The sequence below is a fragment of the Trichechus manatus genome, unplaced genomic scaffold (assembly GCF_000243295.1).
Source record: "Trichechus manatus latirostris isolate Lorelei unplaced genomic scaffold, TriManLat1.0 scaffold00037, whole genome shotgun sequence".
Classification (NCBI taxonomy): Eukaryota; Metazoa; Chordata; class Mammalia; order Sirenia; family Trichechidae; genus Trichechus; species Trichechus manatus.
The window spans coordinates 14,481,655-14,502,764 of NW_004443973.1; the positions used below are offsets into that span (position 1 = coordinate 14,481,655).

A 21,110-nucleotide genomic window follows, 5' to 3' on the forward strand; every position below is an offset into this window, starting at 1 on the left:
GGCTACCACCACTGACTGCTCTGACCAGGATCACAACAGAGGGTTCTGGACAGAGCTGGAGAAGAATGTAGAACAAAATTCTAACGCACACACAAAATAGACCAAATTTACTGGCCTGAAAGAGACTGTAGAAACCCCGAGAGTATGGCCCCCAAACACCCTTTTAGCTCAGTGGTAAAGTCACTTCTGAGGTTAACCATTCAGCCGGCGATTGCACAGCCCCTTAAAACAAAATGGGACTAATGAGGCACAGCAGTCCAGGGACAAGGACTAGAAGGCAGAAGGGGACAGGAAAGCTGGTGATTGGGAATCCAAGGTTGAGTAAGGACAGTGTTGACATGTAGTGGGGTTGTTATCCATTGTCATAGGGCAACACGTATACTAACTGTTAAATGAGAAACTATTTTGTTCTATAAACCTTCGTTTAAAGTGAGAATAGCAGCACAACTGGAAGAATGTAATCGATGTCACTGAATTGTGCATGTAAAAATTTTTGAAATGGTGTATCTTTGGCTATGTATATTTTCACCAATAAAAAAGGTCCTCCAAGGTCAAGAAGGGAGAGGGTTGACATGTCGTGGGGTTGTTAACCAATGTCATAAGACAATATGTGTACTGACTGTTTAATGAGAAAATATTTGTTCTGTAAACCTTCACCTAAAGGACAATTAAAAAAAAAAAAAAAAAGGTCGAGAAGGGAGTGTGTTGACATGTCGTGGGGTTGTTAACCAATGTCATAAGACAATATGTGTACTGACTGCTTAATGAGAAACTATTTGTTCTGTAAACCTTCACCTAAAGTACAATTTAAAAAAAAAAAAAAAAGGTCAAGAAGGGAGTGTGTTGACATGTTGTGGGGTTGTTAACCAATGTCGTAAAACAATATGTGTACTGACTGGTGAGAAACTATTTGTTCTGTAAACCTTCACCTAAATAAAAAAAAAAAAAAAAAATTTCCTAAAAAAAAAAAGAATGAGATAGATCAACAAGTTCTGAAGTAGAATCATATCAGAGATAAATTTAATGAGAAAAATTATGTAATAGTATATACATTATAATCTGTTTTATAAATAAAATTTTGGAGAAGAAAGAGAAAGAAAATGTCAATATATTTAAGAAAAAATATTTAGAGAAATGTATACTAAATTTGATAGAAATTAACTACAGGTGGGATATGGTGAACATTTACCTTCTAAACTAATTTCTTACTTCTGCGTAACAAATACACGTGTAAGTTTTATAATCAAAAGGAAAATACTTAAGCCAAAAACAAACAATAAAAAGTTATGCTATACTTTTGGTTTTAGTTCCATGATTTACAGCATTAATTCTCAACCTTTTTTGGGTCATGGACCCTTTTGAGAATCTAATGAAAGTTAGGCTCTCTCTTAAGGGAAAAATATGCACACACATAAAAATATAACATTCAGAGTATTCACCACACTGCTGAAGTCTACCCATCCTTAAGGCAGAGCTTCCCAAATGTGAGGCCAGTAGATTACAATGTAGAGGTATGGATTTCTACACTCAAGGTAGGACCTGCGCAGCCTCCTCAGTTGCCTCTGTGTCCCATCCAAATATCATTTTCCATGTCTAGCAAATTACGAAAAAGTTTGGAAGCACTACATCTAAAGGTCCAAAACTTGATTTAAAGGGAAATACAAACTTAAGAACTTGCTCTCATGGGCTAAACTTTTCTACTGGGCGGGTAGGGAAAGGTAGAGGAGAAAGAGAAACAAGAAAATAAACATGAAAATATCTGATAGTAATAAGCTCTATAAGATAATTTAACAGGATGATGTACAGACCATGCCCCACTAGGCACCTTCAGATTGGGTTTGTCAGGGAAGGACTTTCTGAAGAGGTGATACTTTGGCTACAGCCCAAATAACAGGAGGAAGCTAGGCATGCAAAGCTCTGTAAGTAGAGCATATGTGGAGCTAGAGAAACAAAGAAGAAAAAAAGGGGAAAGGGAGGCAGGGAAGAAAGGAAAAGGAAAAGGGAGAGGGGATTCTGGTAACATCTGCAAATTACTGAGACTTGGTGAGGGTAAGGAGGGCAAGGAGAAGTGTACTCAACTCAGTCACATATTTCAAGAACTAGAAAACCATCTGAGATAATAAATTTGCCTATAAATTAGCCTTTGGCAAGTACATCCCATTCCCACTTTAGCACCAATTGCACATACATACATTGTTTTGCATATAATTTTAGGTAATACATAGAGGTTTCCCGAAGATTCATACTCCCCATATTAAAAACCCCTGATACAGTACATCTCCTTCATTTAACAGATAGGGAAATCTCAGAAACATTAAATGACATCCCTAACAAAACTGTTAAAAGATTCCTCGAGATCACAAAAGGTGTACCATAAAGGTATATGGTATCTACCTAAACTAATTCATATTTGTAATGTGATCCCAGGAAAAATTTCAATAAGAAATAAACAAGTTGATTCTAAAGCTCATATGAAAAAAGAAGTGAGAATTGCTAAAAAATTATGAAAAACAGGAATAATGAAGGTGGAGAAGCTTTATCATATATTAAAACACATTTTAAATTTGAGATAATCAATATGATATTGTATTCAGCCTTATGGAACACATTCTAAGGAAGAAAAACAGAAAAAATAATAAATACAATTAAGTAAACTACTGAGCAGAGAAAGGAAGAGTCAAGCCAGTGATTTGATTCCAAAGTCAGCTATATGTGCTCTTGGGCCATCTCTCTAGATAACCATTTGTATATCTCTAAAATGTAGGACTTGATTGAGGTGTGGATCCGTCTCATGTCTAAGACCATTAGATTACATGAGTGATTAAGAACTAAGAGGAAAAATTTTAAATTCTACCTATACGGGTTTAAATATTATTTGGATACCATATGATTTAGCAATCCTACTCCTAGGAATATATCCTAGAGAAATAAGAGTCGTCACACAAATAGACAGATGTACACCTGTGTTCACTGCAGCACTGTTCACAATAGCAAAAAGATGGAAACAACCTAGATGCCCATCAACAGATGAATGGATAAAACTATGGTACATGCACACTATGGAGTATTACACAACGATAAAGAACGATCAATCTGCGAAGCATCTCATAACATGGATGAATCTGGAGGGCATAATGCTGAATGAAATAAGTCAATCACAAAAGGGCAAATATTGTATGAAACCACCACTACTGTAAAAGCTCATGAAAAAGTTTACACACAAAAATAAACAATCTTTGATGGTTACAAGGGAGGAGAGGGGTGGGGATGGAAAAACACTAAATAGAAAATAGGTAAGTGGTAACTTTGAAGGGTAAGACAGTACACAGTACTAGGGAAGCCAGCACAACTTGTACAAAGCAAGGTCATGGAAGCTCCATAGACACATCCAAATTCCCTGAGGGACTGAATTGCTGGGTTGAGGGCTGTGGGGACCATGGTCTTGGGGAACATCTAGCTCAACTGGCATAACATAGTTTATAAAACTGTTCTACATTCTACTTGGTGAGTAGCATCTGGGGTCTTAAAAGCCTGTGAGCAGCCATCTAAGATATAAACTACTCCACTGGTCTCACCCCTTCAGGAGCAAGAGAGAATGAAGAAAACTAAAGATACAAGGGAAAGATTAGTCTACCAAGGCCTCCACCAGACTGAGTCCAGTACAACTAGATGATGCCTGGCTACCACTGACTGCTCTCACAGGGATCACAGCAGATGGTCCTGGACAGAGCTGGAGAAAAATGTAGAACAAAATTCTAACTCACAAAAAAAGACCAGACTGATTGGCCTGACAGAGACTACAGAAAATCCTGAGAGCATGGCCCCCGGATACCCTTTTAGCTCAGTAATGAAGTCAGTCCTGAGGTTTATCCTTCAGCCAAAGATTAGACAGGTCTATAAAACAAAATGAGTCTAAAGGGGCACATCATCCCAGGAGCAAGGACTAGAAGGCAGGAGGGGACTGGAAAGCTGGTAATAGGGAACTCAAGGTCAAGAAGGGAGACTGTTGACATGTCATGGGGTTGTTAACCAGTGTCATAAAACAATATGTGTACTAACCGCTTAATGAGAAGCTAGTTTGTTCTGTAAACCTTCATCTAAAGTACAATAAAAAATAAATAAATAAATATTATTTGGGGGGCCCTAAAGTACTGAAAGAGCAAAAGCAAAATATTTAAGAAACTAAAAATTCTGAATTCATTACAGAGTGCCTGTAAGATCAGAAGAGGTGTTGTAAATGTACTAAACTATTAACATAGTAAACAAATCATAAATTGAAAGGTTGAAGGCAGAAAGAAAATATAACAACAGTACATGAAAATACAGATTAATTACTCTGGAATAGACTCAGAGAAATCGTATTGAAATAATTAGATAACCAGCTAAACGGGGCAGGGTAGGAAAAAATCAGTAATTATTTTAATTGTTCTTTAAGACAATGCTGTATGAAAATCCTTCCTGACCACAGATTTGTTTATCAGTTTTGTTCCGACTCTTTTTTCTATGGCAATGTCGTTAAGAGTTGGTATAAGAGTGTTTCGAGGTTCTCTAATCTTCAGAATATCTTTGACTCTCCAGTTGAAATATTACTCCCATTTGCAAACTATGCATTAAATAAACTTCAATCGATTTCTATTATTGGCTTAATATGATTTTTTTTAACAGAACACAAGTCTACTTAATCCAGTAACCAAATTAATCTATTAATCCATTGATCCATTCTTAATCAAATGGGGCTAGTGCTCTTTAGATAGTGAGGAAAGTGTTTAAAACAGATCTGAATCGCTGGTTCAAATATCTAAGCTATATCTCAACTACAAAATGAAAAGCTGGTAGTAAATTATCTCCAAGGTTTGTTCCAGCATTAAATTCTATATACGCATTTACATAAGGCACAGAGAGGTTAATTCATGTTGTCCTCTAACCATAAATAATCACCAGAAAAAAATAAGCATGGAGAGTAAGGTCACAGGCAGTATGAGTACCTCTGAAAAGATGTCTTCATACAGATGGACAAGCAGTAAGCAAAAGGATGGTTCATAATTCAACGCAATATTTACTCAGCACAGACTCCAATCCAGAAGACCTGGGTCCCAAATTTGCCACTTCCTTGCTACTCATGAGTTTCTCTTAGCCTTACTTTTCTCCTCTATAATATGAGGCCAATAATATCAATGTCAGATATTTTTGTGGAGAGTTAAAGAAAAAAATGCAAATTAGGAAACTAAAATGGTAGCTTTTAATAAAACCTATCAAGAATTACAGTAAAAGAATGGTAGCACAACTCAAAGAATGTAATCAGTGTTAACTAAATAGTACATGTAGAAACTGTTGAATTGGAGTACATTTTGTTGTGTATATTCTCAACAACAACAATATAAAAAAAATTTAGAAAAAAATGAACTGAGAGAAAAAAAGAATAATAGTAAATGTGGTCTAAACATACCAATTTAAAGTCAAAGATTGTCAGATTGGTAAAAAAGCGAAATCTGGATATAACCCCTCCACAATAAACCCACTTTAAATATAAAGACATAAAAATGTATGTAAGTTGAACGTAAAAGAATGGAAAGATATATACCATGCAAATTCTATATGATTTAAGAATGTCCTACACAACTTATAAATAACAAGTTAAAAATGCCTAATTGAAAAATTAAGAAATTTGACATTACATATTTTTAGAAAAATCTACTCATGAAAGCACGTAAGAGTAGTCTTCTAACACCTGTGGCCCTCCTTCTGGGAAGACAGTTCTCACCCAAAAACAGAGCAGAAAGCACATATACAGAAGAAAATCTATTTACGTGACTGACATAAGTGTAGCTACCTATACGAATATAGCACATAGTATTGTACTATATATAAGTATACACTTCATCGTCCTTATGAGGAACCTATACATAGACCAGGAGGCTATCATTCGAACAGAACAGGGGAATACTTCACACTTTAAAGTCAGGAAAGGTGTCCATCAGGGTTGTATCCTTTTGCCATACTTATTCAATCTGTATGCTGAGTAAATAATCTGAGAAACTGGGCTATACGACAACATGGCATCAGGATTGGAGGAAGACTCCTTAACAACCTGTGATAAACAGACGACACAACCTTGCCTGCTGAAAGTGAAGAGGACGTGAAGCACTTACTGATGAAGATCAAAGACTAAAGCCTTCAGTATGGATTACACCTCAACATAAAGAAAACAGAAATTCTCACAACTGGACCAATAAGCAACATCATGATAAACGGAGAAAAGATTGAAGTTATCAAGGACTTCATTTTACTTGGATTCACAATCGATGCCCACGGAAGCAGCAGTCAAGAAATCAAACAATGTACTACACTGGGCAAATTCGCTACCGAAGACCTCTTTAAGATGTTAAATAGCAAAGATATCACTTTAAGGACTAAAGTGAGCCTGACCCAAGCCATGGTATTTTCAATTGCCTCATATGCGCGCAAAACCTGGACAATGAATAAGAAAGACCAAAGAAGAATTGACACCTTTGAATTACAGTGTTGGCAAAGAATACTGAGTATACCATGGTCTGCCAGAAAAACAAATAAATCTGTCTTGGAAGAAGTACAGGAACAACGCTCCTTAGAAGCAACGACGGTGAATGTCTTAGTTATCTAGTCCTGCTGTAACAGAAGTACCACAAGTGAATGGCTTTAACGAAGAAATTTATTCTCTCATAGTCTAGGAAGTTAGAAGTCCGAATTCAGGGTGCCAGCTCCAGGGCAAGGCTTTCTCTGTCAGCTCTGGGGGAAGATCCTTGTCATCAATCTTTGCCTGGTCTTGGAGCTTCTCGGCACGGGGACCTCAGGTCCAAAAGATGCACTATTCTCCTGGCTCCTGTTTCTTGGTGGCATGAGGTCCCCTCCCCCCACCATCCCATCCCCCCACCCCGCTTCTCTCTTTTATATTTCCAAAAGAGATTGACTGAAAACACAACCTAATCTTATAGACTGAGTCCTGCCTCATTAACATAATTGCCTCTAATCCTGCCTCATTAACATCACAGAGATAGGATTTACAACACATAGGAAAATCACATCAGATGATAAATGGTGGAGAATCACACGATACTGGGAATTATGGCCTAGCCAAGTCGACATACATTTTTGGGGGACACAATTCAAACCATGACATTCCATTTTCTGGCTCCAAAAAATTGATGTCCTTGCCACATTTAAAACACATTCACCCCATTATATCATAGCAAAAGTCTTAAATCAATTCCAAGTCCAAAATTGAAAAATTCCTCTTCATCTGTGAAATCTACAAGTTATCTGTTTCCAAAGTGCAATGTTGGAACAGGCACAAGCTAGATATTTGCATTACAAATGGGAGAACTGGAGAGAAAGAAGGGATAACAGGCACCAAGCAAGCCAGCTGAACACATTACATTAGCTCTCAAGCCTTGAAAATAATCCTCTGTTCTCTGAAACCATTTAGGCAATGGCCCTGCCCTCTGGAGTCTTGGTGTTGGCCACACTCTCCAGATTCTGGGTAGGGCCCCCCAGCCCTGGGCTTCAGCTCTGCCTTCCAGGACCACTGGACTGGCAATTCTGCTCCTTCACATTTGGGTGGTCCCATTCTCCTAGTCCATCTGAGTGGCGACCCTACCCCCTCGGCCCCAGCAGGTCCTGTTCTTCTACTCTTTGGGTGTGGCAGCCCTGCATCCTTAGCTTTAAGCAGCAGATCCAACCCCATTCCGCTAGCACGCTTTAACAGCAGTCCCACAGCCCCACACTCCAGAACCAAGTTGGTGTAGATCTGATTCTTGAAACCTAGGACGCTGTGGCCCCACTCTTTTAAGCCCTAGAGGCCATGGCTCCACCCTTTGAGACCCCTGGGGTCGTGTCCTTACCCTTCGAGACTGAGGCCGTTCTGCTTCCTGTGTTCCTTGTCTCTTCAGTTTCTGCTTCTGCTTTCTGGTTCCTTGGCCTTTCGGCCCCTTGGGCCTTACGGCCTGCAGGTGCCCTCCTGGGGCAAGTGTTCCAAAGCTCTTCAGCTCCACCAATAAGAGCCCGCAGGTACCCTATTCCCCCAGTAAACTTCGTCTGGAATGCATTCAGCTCTCTTGTTCCATGCGTCAGCAAGTCTAGCTCCACTGATCAGTGCTCAGAGGCACCCCACTCTACCAGGGAGCCTCCTACCAAGGGCACTCAGCTCTCTCACTCCATGGGTCAGCTCCAGTGCTGTGTCACGCTGGTGTCTTGGTTGTGCTACTACCATTTCTCTGCTGCAGTTTCTCTGCTGCTGCTTCTCGTCATCTGCACCATCTCTAACGTAACAGCTTTTCTCACTTCCTTCTGAGACCTCACCAGAATGGTCCTCAACATCCGTAATTCCACCAACTGTCTCTTCAAGACAATCTAAGCTTTTACTATTAGGTACTTTAAAATTCTTCCAGACTGTACCCACTCACACTTTCAAAGCTGCTTCAATATTTTAGGTATCTATTAGAGCAGCACTCCACTCCCAGTAACAAAGTCTGTCTCTTAGTTAATTAGTGCTGGTATAACAGAAATACCACAAGTAGATGGCTTTAACAAAGATAAATTTATTCTCTCACACGCTAGGAGTCTAGAAGTCCAAATTCAGGATGCCAGCTCCAGGGGAAGGCTTTCTCTCTCTGTTAGCTCTAGCGGAAGGTCCTTGTCATCAATCTTCCCCTGGTCTAGGAGGTTCTCAGCACAGTGACCTCAGGTCCAAAGGAAGCGCTGCTCTCCTGGCTCTACTTTCTTGATCGTATGGGGTCCCCATGTCTCTCTGCTCACTCTTCTCTTTTATATCTCAAAAGAGATTGACTAAAGATACAACCTAATCTTGTAGACTGAGTCCTGCCTCATTAAAATAACTGTCTCTAATCCTGCCTCATTAACATCATAAAGATAAGATTTACAACACATAGGAAAATCACATCAGATGACAAAATGGTAGACAATCACACAATACTGGGAATCATGGACTGGCCAAGTTGACACTATGGGGAAAACAATTCAATCCGTTAAGAGACAGGAATTCAAGATGGAGCCCAGCAAACTCCCTCAGCTGAGAAGATGAAGCTGACAGTTCAGGGAAATCAGTGCAGCTACAGTTCACAAGCCAGAGTGCCAAAGAGAAAAAAATTCCACAGAGAAAAAGCCACAAGTATCTACATAAGGTGCCCCCAAGTATTTGAGTATTCACCAGATTACTGATCACATGAGTGTGAGGAAACTATCCAAGGCTAGGGGGTAAAAAGCATCTGAAAGGATTAGACAACAGGGCCTGCCTCACATATATAACTGGGAATGGTGTCTGTTCCCATCAGCTAGACTGTACAAACTCATAATTTATGAGATATTAGGTAGAAAACTCAGAACATTTCCTCAATAGTGGGAAATAATTATTCCCAGACTGAGAACTCCTGCAGACCCACTGTATAAAGCATACAACAAAACCTGAAAGGATCAAATTGTTTCCAAGGAAATGAATTACACATCAAAACAAAGTTCAAGAATATTCATAAATATACAAAACATCAAGCAACCAAAAAAGTAAAATTTACAATGTCAGGCATCCATTTTGACATACAAAGAAGAAAACACATCCTATAATAAGGAAACTAATCAGTAAAAAATGACCCAGCAATAACAAAGGCGTTAGAACTAACAGACAACAACATTAAAAGTTATTGTAACAGTATTCCATATGTTCAAAAAGTAGAGATGTGAGACATATAAAAAATCATCTCATTAAATATAAATGATCTAACTACCATTGTTAAAGATGGTCAGAGTGAATAACAAAGCAATGCTCAACAAGATCAACTGCCTAAAAGAAATGACTTTAAATATAAAGACATAAATAGATTAAAAGAAAAAACATGGAAAATACACACCATGCTAATACCAATCAAAAGAATCATGAGTGACTATATTAAAAGACAAAGTAGAGTTCAGAACAGGGAATATTACCAGAGATAAAAAAAGAGATATAATGATAAAGGGATCAATTCACCAGGAAGGCAAAACAATCTTAAGTGTCTATGCACCTAACAACAGAGCTTCAAAATATGAGAGACAAAAACCTGACAGAAATTTAACAAGAAAAAGACAAATCCACAATTGTAGTTGGAGACTTCAACCCTCCTTTTCATACTCAATAGAACAAGCAGATAGGAAAGCAGGAAGAATATACAAGATCTCCAATCCACCAAGAAGATATAACAATCCACCAAAAAGACATAACCTTAATAAATATCTATACATCCAATGAAAGGGCTTCAAAATACATAAACTCCAACAGCACTGAAAAGAGAATTAGACAATCCACAATAATAGTAGGGACTTCAACACACCACTCTTTACAAAGGACATATCATCCAGAAAGAAGTTCAATAAAGACACGGAAGATTTAAATGCCACAATCAACCAACTTGACCTCATAAACATACATAGAACACTCCACCCAATAGGAGCAAAGTATACATTCTTTTCCAACACACATGGAACATTCTCTAGAAAAAAAAACACACTTTAGGCCACAAAGAAACTCTTAATAAAATCCAAAACATTGCAATAATGCAAAGCATTCTCTCTGCTCACATCCATAAAAGAAGAAATCAACAACAAGAAGAGCAAGAAAAAAAATCAAATACATGGAAACTGATTAACATCTTGCTTAAAACAACAGGGTAATTGAAGAAATCAAAGAGGGAATCGAAAACTTCCTAGACTCAAATGAGAATAAAAACACACCCTATCAAAACCTTTGGGACACAGCAAAGGCAGTGCTCAGAGGTCAAGTTATAGCAATAAGATCACACATCAAAAAAGAAGAACAGGCCAAAATCAAAACATGAGCCCTACAACTCGAATGAATAGAAAGAGAACAAAAAAGAAGCTGATAGCCACCAAAAAAAGGAAATAATAAAAATTAAAGCATAAATAAATGACATAGAAAACAGAAAAAAAAATAGAAACAATCAACAAAACCAAAAGTTGGTTTCTTGGAAAGATCAACAAAATCAAAAAACCACTGGTCAAACCGACAAATGAAAAACAGGAGGAAGCAAATAACCCAAATAAGAAATAAGATGGGCAACATGACAACAGATTCTACTGAAATTAAAAGAATTATAACAGAATACTATGAAAAATTGTACTCTAACAAATTTGAAAACCTAGACGAAATGGACAAATTTTTAGAAACACACTACCTAACTAAACTAACACAAACAGAGGTAGAACAAATAAATAAACTTGTAACAAACGAAGAGACTGAAAAGGTAATTTAAAAACTCCCAACAAAAAAAAAGCCCTGGCCCTGACGGTTTCACTGGAAGAGTCTACCAAATTTTCAGAGAAAAGTTAACACCACTACTACTAAAGGTATTTCAGAGCATATAAAAGGATGGAACACTCCCAAACTGATTCTATGAAGCCAGCATAACCCTGATACCAAAACCAGGTAAACACAACACACAAAAAAAGATTAGAGACCACTATCCTTCATGAACACAGACGCAAAAATCCTCAACAAATTTCTAGACAACATATCAAAAAAATAATTCACCATGATCAAGTAGGATTCATACCAGGTATGCAGGCATGGTTCAACATTAGAAAAACAATCGATGTAATCCATCTCATTAATAAAACAAAAGACAAGAACCACATGATCTTATCAATTGATGCAGAAAAGGCATTTGACAAAGTCCAACATCCATTCATAATAAAAACTCTCAGCAAAATAGGAATAGAAGGGAAATTCCTCAACATAATAAAAGGCATTTATACAAAGCCAACAGCCAGCGTCATTCTAAATGGAGAGAGTCTGAAAGCATTCCCCTTGAGAATGAGAACCAGACAAGGATGCCCCTTATCACCACTCTTATTCAACATTGTGCTGGAGGTCCTGGCCAGAGCAATTAGGCTAGAAAAAGAAATAAAAGGCATCCAAATTGGTAAGGAAAAAGTAAAAGTTATTGCTATTTGCAGATGATATGATCTTATACACAGAAAACCCCCAAAGAATCCACAAGAAAACTACTGGAACTATTAGATTTCAGCAAAATATCAGGATACAAGGTAAACATACAAAAATCTCTACACCAACATAGAGAACTTCCAAGAGGAAATCACCAAATCAATTCCATTTACAATAGCCCCCAAGAAGATAAAACACTTAGGAATAAATCTAACCAGAGACGTAAAAGACCTATGTAAACAAAACTACAAGACACTACTGCAAGAAACCAAAAAAGAGACCTACATAAGTGGAAAAACATACTTCGCTCATAGATAGGAAGACTCAAGATTATGAAAATGTCAATTCTACCCAAAGCAATCTACAGATACAATGCAATACTGATTCAATTCTAGCAGCATTTTTTAAGGAGATGGAGAAACAAATCACCAATTTCATATGGAAAGGGAAGAGACCCCACATAAGTAAAGCATTACTACTGAAGAAGAACACAGTGGGAGGCCTCACACTACCTGATTTTAGAACCTATTATACCGCCACAGTAGTCAAAACAGCCTAGTACTGGTACAGCAACAGATACATAGATGTGGAACAGAATTGAGAATTCAGACGTAAATTCATCCACCTATGAGCAGCAGATATTTGACAAAGGCCTAAAGTCAGTTAACTGGGAAAAAGACAGTCTCTTTAACTAATGGTGCTGGTATAACTGGATATCTATCTGCAAAAAAATGAACCAAGGCTCATACCTCACACCATACACAAAAACTAACTCAAATTGGAACAAAGACCTAAATATAAAATCTAAAACAATAAAAATCATGGAAGAAAAAGTAGGGACAACACTAGGAGCCCTAATACATGGCATAAACACAATACAAAACATTACTAACAATGCACAAACACCAGAAGAGAAACTAGATAACTGGGAGCTCCTATAAGTCAAACACTTATGCTCATCAAAAGACTTCACCAAAAAAGTAAAGAGACAACCTACAGACTGGGAAAAAATGTTTGGCTACAACAAATCCGATCAGTGTCTAAATCTCTAAAACGTACAAGATACTGCAAAACCTCAACAATGAAAAGACAAATAACCCAATTAAAAAAAGGGCAAAGGATATGAACAGGCACTTCGCCAAAGAAGACATTCAGATGGCTAACGGATACATGAGGAAATGCTCAGGATCATCAGCCATTAGAAAAATGCAAATCAAAACTACAATGAGATACCACCTCACCCCAACAAGGCTAGCATTAATCAAAAAAAACACAAAATAATAAATGTTGGAGAGATTATGGAGAGACTGAATACTTACACACTGTTGGTGGGAATGTAAAATGGTACAATCACTTTAGAAATCAATTTCGCACTTCCTTAAAAAGCTAGAAAGAGAAGTACCATATATTCCAGCAATCCTACTCCTTGGAACATATCCTACAGAAATAAGAGCTGTCACACAAATAGATATATGCACACCCATGTTCACTGCAGCACTGTTCAAAACAGCAAAAAGATGGAAACAACCCAGCTGCCCATCAACAGACAAATGAATAAACAAATCATGGTATATTCACACAATGGAAAACTACACAACAATAAAGAACAACAATCAATCCGAGAAACATTTCATAACATGGATGAATCTGGAAGGCATTATGCTGAGTAAAATCAGTCAGTCACAAAAGGACAAATATTGTATGAGACCACTATTAAAAGAACTAAATATTGTACAAGACCACTATTATCTTAGGTGAAGGGAAGGACAACATACAATACAGGGGAAGTCAGCACAGCTGGACTAAACCAAAAGCTAAGAAGTTTCCTGAATACAACCAAACACTTCAAGGGACAGAGTAGCAGGGGTTGGGGGTCTGGCGACCATGCTTTCAGGAGACACCTAGGTCAACTGGCATAACAAAGTTTATTAAGACAATGTTCTGCATCCCACTTTGGTGAGTGGCATCTGGGGTCTTAAAAGCTAGCGAGTGGCCGTCTAATATATGTCAATTGGTCCCAACCCACTTGGAGCAAAGGAGAGTGAAGAACACGAAAGACACAAGGAAAATATTAGCCCAAGAGACAGAAAGGGCCACATAAACCAGAGACTCCATCACCCTGAGACCAGAAGAACTAGATGGTGTCTGGCTACCACCATGACTACCCTCGTGGGAAATAACAACAGAGAGTCCCTGACAGAGTAGCGGAAAAGCAGGGTGCAGAACTCAAATTCTCGTAAAAAGACCAGACTTAATGGTCTGAGACTGGAAGGACCCCGGAAGACATGGCCCCCGGACTCTCCGTTAGACCAGAACTGAAACCATTCCCAAAGCCAACTCTTCAGACAAAGATTAGACTGGACTATGGGACAAAAATGATACTCGTGAAGAGACTGCTTCTTAGCTCAAGTAGATACATGAGACTAAATGGGCAGCTTCTGTCCAAAGGCAAGATGAGAAGGCAAAAAGGAACAGGAGCTAGTTGAATGGACACGGGAAATCAAGGGTAGAAAAGAGGAGCGTGTTATCACATTATAGGGAGAGCAGCGAGGGTCACATAGCACAGTGTGTATACATTCTTGTATGAGAAACTGACTTGAACTGCACACTTTCACTTGAAACACACACACAAAAAAATTAATTAAAAAAAATTTTTTTTAAGTGAAAAGGCAACCCAAAGAGCTTAGGAAGATATTTGCAATAGATAAATCTGAAAAAGTATTCTTATTCAGAATATATTAAAAACAATATATACAAAAAAATAAGAAAAAGACAGATGACTCAACAGAAATATGAACAAAATGACTGAATAGACAGACACTCAACAAAAGGTAATATTTAAAGTGTCAATTGCTGTTAGTTGTTGATTCCAACTCACGGTGACCTCATGTGGTACAGAGTAGAGATACTCCACAGGGTTTCCAGGCCTGTCTTCCAAGGCATCTTTGGATGGGTCCAAACCACTAACCTTTTGGCTAGTAGTTGAGTGCTTAACTGTTTGCACCACCCAGGGATTCCTTAAATGGCCAATAAATAATGGAAAAAATGTTCAACTTCATTAACCATCAGGAAATGCAACCAAACCAAAATAAGATACCAGGCCACACCAATTAGAACAGTAAAAATAAAGAAGAGATAAAATACCAAATGATGGTAAAGACTTCAAGCAACTGGACTCTCAAATACTGTTGCTGAGAGTGTTATCAGTTGCTGTTGAGTCAGCTGTGACTCATGGTGACTTGATGTATAACAGAAAGAAACATTGCTGGTTCTGCTCCATCTTCATGATCACTGGTATGTTTGAGTCCATTTTTGCAGCTATTATGCCAATCTATCTTCTTGATTTCCCTTGTTTTCACTGACCCTCTGCTTTACCAAACAGGATGTCGTTTTCCATTGACTGGGCTAATGGGAGTACATATTGGTAAAATCACATTGGAAAACTGTGTGGCAGTATCTACTACATTGGAACATATACATGTCCTACAGCGCAGCAATTACACTCTCAGATTTATGGCCAACAGAAAGTGTAGAAATTTTCACCAGAAGACATGTATAAGAAAATTCATAACAGCACTATGCAAAATAGCCAAATCCAAAAACTGGCCAAATGTACAATGGATAAACAATAAATATTCACCAAAAAAAAAAAATGTAAGAGATCTGAACAACACTATCAACCAACTTGACCAAACTGACATTTATAGAACAATGAACAACACAGTAATGCAGAATAATACACACTTTATTCAAGTGCACATGGAGCATTCACCAAGACAGACCATATCCTGGGCTATGAAGAGAATTTCAACAATTTTAAAAAAATTGGTATTGTACAAATATGTTCTCTGACCATAACATAAGTAAGCTAGAAATTACCTGCAGACATAACATGGAAAATTCCCAACTATTTGTAAACTAAACAACAAACTTCTAAATGTCTCAGGGGTCAAATGGAAAATCATGCAAGATAGAAAACATTTTGAATTGAATGAAAATGCTTACATTAGAACAAAAAAGAAGGGCCAGAAATCAATGATCTAAGCTGTCACCTTAAGAAATTAGAAAAAAAAAACGATAAAATTAAACTCGAAGTGAGCCAAAAGAAGAAACTAAGAACAGATATCAATGAAATTCAGAATAGAAAAACAACAGAGAAAAATCAATAAAACCAAAAACTAGCTCCTTGAAAAGAGCAATAAAAATGATAAAGGAATGGGAAAGGAGACATCCTTACATACCCTACAGACACTGGAAGAGCAATAAGGAAATATTACAATCAATATTTTGCCCATAAATTTGACAACTTAGATGAAATGGATAAATTCCTTGAGACACAAATTGCCAAAGGTCACTGAAGAAAAAAAATAAGTAACCTGAATAGTACTATATCACTGAAGGAATTAAATTTGTAGTTAAAAACCCTCCAGTAATGAACACTCCAAGCCTAAACTGTTTCACTTCCAAACTCTACCGTGCATTAAGGGGGAAATAATGCCATAATCTACATAAACTCTTAAAGTATATAGGAGAGAACCTTTCCCAAAACATTTTATAAAGCCAACTTTACCCTCATATCAAAATCAAAGACAAAAAAAGTTTACCAAAATAAGAAAACTACAGTCCAGTCTCCCTGATATCAAAATCAGACAAAGAAAAAAACAGAAAGTTTACCAAAAAAAGAAAACTACAGTCCAGTCTCCCTCTTAAACATAGATATAAAAATCCTCATAAAAAAACATACCAATTGAATACAACAATTTATAAAAAGGATAATACAACATGACCAAGTGGAGTTTATCCCAGTAATGCAAGACTGGTTCAATATTCAAAAATTGATCAATGTAATTCACCATATCAACATACTAAAAAAGAAAAACCACACAATCATCTCAATAGATGCAAAAAAAAAAAAATGACAAAATCCAACATCCATTCCTGATTTTAAAAAAACAAAATCTCAGCAAACTAGAAAAAAAAGAGAAATTCCTCAACTTGATAAAGAGCATCTATAAAACACCTACAGTTAATACCATACTTACTAGCGAAAGACTGAATTCATTTCCCCTAAGATTACAAGCAAGATTAGGATGTCTATACTCACCACTTCTAGTCAACATGTGATATGCCTTCTGAACAGAGCAATCAGGCAAGAAAAAGAAATAAAAGGCACCAAGATTGGAAAGGAAGAAATAAAACTATCTTTATCGGCAGTCGACATGCTCATCTATGCAGAAAACACAATGAAATCTACAAAAAAGCAACTATAACTAACAGTTTAGCGAAGTTGCAAGATACAAGATCAATATACAAAACTCAACTGTATTTCCACATACTAGCAACAATAAGAAATTAATTTTTTTTAATACTACTTATTATAGCATGAAAATACCTGGGGATAAAATTGAAAAAGAAAAAAAAACTACAAAATACTGCTTATAGAAATTAAAGAAGACCTAAGTACCTATTATAATGAATAAAATACCATATGATTCACTCATTCCATGCCTAAGTATTTACACAAGAGAAATGAAAGTATATGTCCATACAAAGATTTGCATATGAAATGTTCATAGCAGCTTTATTTTTAATAGTCAAAAATTGTAAACAACCCGAATGTTCATCAACAGATGATTGGATAAACAAATTATGATACATCCATAGAATAGAATACTATTTAGCAATAGAGGAATGAACTAATGAGTCACACAACATAAAAGAATCCTAAAATAATTATGCTGAAAGATGTCAAATGTTCTCCCTGCCTTTCCCAAAAAAAATACATGTTGTATGATTCCATTTTTATAACACACTAGAAAATGCAAACATAAAGTAGGTCAGTGGTTGCTGGGGGAAGAGACATAGGAAGTGGGGGCGGGGGGTAGGGATGATAAAAGGGCACAAGGAAACTTTTTTTTAATTGTGATGCACAAGGAAACTTTTGGGGGTGATTGCTATGTTTACTATCTTGATTGTGGTGATAGTCTCATGGATGTACACGTTAAAATTTATCAAAAACATACCTTAAATGTGCACAATTCATTGTAAGTCAATTATACCTCAATAAATCTGTTCAAAAACAAAACAATGCCTTCAAAATCATATACAACTACCTTGGTCAAGCATTCTAATTCAATGTTTTGATAAAAAGCTTTACTTCTGGTCATTCCTTTTATAATAAAATATTATTATTACATGCCAATGTGTTTCATATTCTCAGGCAACCAATCACATAAAATAGGAATAGTATCATTTTATATCTGCATTTTACTTTAAAAAACATAGTTTTTTTAAATGAAACAACCATTCAAAGTTGCTGTTGTTAGGTGCTGTAGAGTCAGTTCCAACTCACAGTGACCCTACAGGACAGAGGAGAACTGCCCCACGGTGTTTCCAGAAAGTCACTGGTGGATTTGAACTGCTGACCTTTTGGTTAGCAGCTGAGTTCTTAATCACTATGCCATCAGGGCTCCCCATTTGAAGTAGGTAGATCAAATACCATCCCCATTTTATATGGGAGAAAAATTATAGCCTAAGGAAGTAAACTCATTTGCCCAATGACACAAAGATAACAAATGTTGGAGGTGCAACCAAAACATGCATAACACGCAGGTGGTGGTGATTGTTGCGTTCTCACAAATTCTAAACTAAAAATTACCAAGACCAATTTGAAAGGTCCTTGTCAAAAATTGATCTTTTCTATAAATGACTGATGGGCTCTAACTGGAGTTTTGTAATGAAAATATCTTAGTTGATAAAATCACAGGTATAATAATATATGGAGCGCTAGTGGTGCAGTGGTTAAAGCACTCTTGGCTGCTAACCAAAAGGTGAGTGGTTGGAACCCACCAACCGCTCCGTGGGAGAAAGATGTGGCAGTCTGCTTCTGTAAAGATTTACAGCCTTGGAAATCCTATAGGGTAGTTCTACCCTGTCCTATAGGGTGGATATGAGTTGGAATCGACTTGACAGCAACGGGTTTGCTTTTGGTTTGGTATAATAATATATTCTTACAAACCAATATTCTAAGAAATTCTTACCATTATTACAGGTTACATTTGCAGAGATTCTTTCAAGAGTATGTTCCATAAAATACTCCCCACCCTCCCAATAAAATCATCTACAGGCACATTATCTCTGCTGGGGCAATGAATACAAGCAAAAAATTCCCTCAAAAAGTCAAAACACCAAATCCAGGCTACAAGCAAGTTTGAGTTCAATTTACATTACTCACATGGCATTGGAACTCCCCAAGAAAGAAATTATTAAAAACTGGCACTGAGCCAGTAATGTCTGTAACTCCTGGCAGAAAACTATTCTAGGGGGGGTTATACCCAAACCCACGCCACAAGGTATTCTCACAGAAAAAGCATTCGTACTCCACTTCACCTCTGGACTCAGATACACACACTAAAAAGGATTATACATTCCAAAACTTCCAAACAATCCATCCAGTGTCTGCAGAAAAAATAAATAAAAGTATGTCTGCAGATACAGCAGGCAGCACATTTATTGTCCAAGAACTTCAAATAAGATAACAAAACATTTTGAAAAGACAATAATTATTTTTAAATTATTAAAGTCATAAAGGGAATTGAAACCCTAAGAAAAGAATATGACATCCATTTCAAAAAAAAAAAAAAAAGTCAGGTAGATGAGAAAAAGAACCAAATAGATCTTTCTAGAAATTAAAAATACATTCATCGAAATTAAAAACTCAACAGACAAGCTAGATAGCAGATGGGATACAGATGGAAGATAAATCTGAAAAAATCACCTCCAAATGCAGCACACACACACAAAAAAAGATAAATGGATGAAAAATGAGAGTAAGCTTTATCTAGGAGACAAAATGAACAGATCCAACAAATATGTTACAGAAGTTCCAAAACAGAAAATAAAGAATGACGGAGACTTAAAACTTAGAGGGATAATGGCTAAGATTTTCCAGAGTGATGAGAGACAAATCTTTATCTAGAACCAGCCAAAAAAATCTTGAGGATAAATGAAATAAAATCACACCTAGACACATCATAGGAGTCCTAGGTGGTGCAAACGGTTAAGCACTGGACTACTAACCAAAAGGCTGGCAGTTCAAACCCACTCATAGGTGCCTTGGAAGTAAGGTCTGGCGATCTACCAGGTCCCTGTCTTGAAAATCCTACGGAGTGCAGTTCTACTCTGCATACAAGTGGTCTCTAAAAGTCATAACTGACTCGACGGCAACTAACAAGAAGACACATATTATAGTGAAACTGTAGATCACCAAAGAGATCTTAACAGCAATCAGTGAATAAAGACAGATTTCTTACAAGGAACAATTACATTGAATATAGACTTTTCATTAACAACAGATGCCAGAAGACAACTGAATAGTATCTTCAAAATGCAAGGGAAAATAAGTATCAACCTATAATTCTCCACCTAGCTAAAATACTGGGTGAAAACTACTCTAGTACTTGATTATATCATGTTCTTTCACGCTTGTCAAGCTTTGTATTTTCTGTTCCTCTGTCCTTGTCCTCTCCAACTCCCAATCTTCTTCCCAGATCAAGTTTGAATATAATCTTCCTCGTAAAGGTTTCCGTAACTCTACTGGTATGTAGTATCAAGAGAGGCCAACCCCATTGCCACTAAACTCACTCTGACTTACAGCGACCCTATACAACACACTAGAACTACCCCACAGGGTTTCCAAGGAGAGGCTGGTAGATTCAAACTTCCAACCTGTTGGTTAGCAGCCACACCTCTTAACCACTAACCCACTGAGACTTCAATATCAAGAGAGGCAGTAGAGGTTAAAAACACAAGCTTTAGATTTGGACAAAAATCGATGTGACTTGTATCTGTGTGACTTTGCTCATTTTGCTTCTCTGACACTGTATTTTATTGATGTAGACAATAATACCAATACTAGGGTTTGTTGAGAATGTTAAATAAGATATATGTAAACTCCTGACATAAAATTGTTGTTGGGGGGAGCAAGTGAGAACGAAGAGAACAGGATACAACTAAAAGATTAGTCCAAAGGACTAACTGTCCACAGCTACCAAGACCTTCACCGGACTGAGTCCAGTACAGCTAGATGGTGCCCGGCTACCACCGCTGACTGCTCTGACCAGGA

General features: G+C 37.2%; 1 protein-coding gene across 7 annotated transcripts in view; it reads right to left on the bottom strand.

Moving 5' to 3' along the window:
• Window positions 1-21,110, bottom strand: part of UBR3 (ubiquitin protein ligase E3 component n-recognin 3) — a 254,201-nt gene that overhangs the window by 212,113 nt on the left and 20,978 nt on the right. Inside the window, exon 1 of one of the 7 annotated variants that reach the window (XM_023730583.1) lies at window positions 4,986-5,315. The exons of the other annotated variants lie outside the window; for them this stretch is intronic. Coding sequence (XP_023586351.1) covers window positions 4,986-5,041 — 56 coding nt within the window. The 5' untranslated portion in view covers window positions 5,042-5,315. Of the gene's footprint in view, window positions 1-4,985; window positions 5,316-21,110 lie in introns of those variants that run through there. 7 annotated transcript variants of the gene reach the window in all.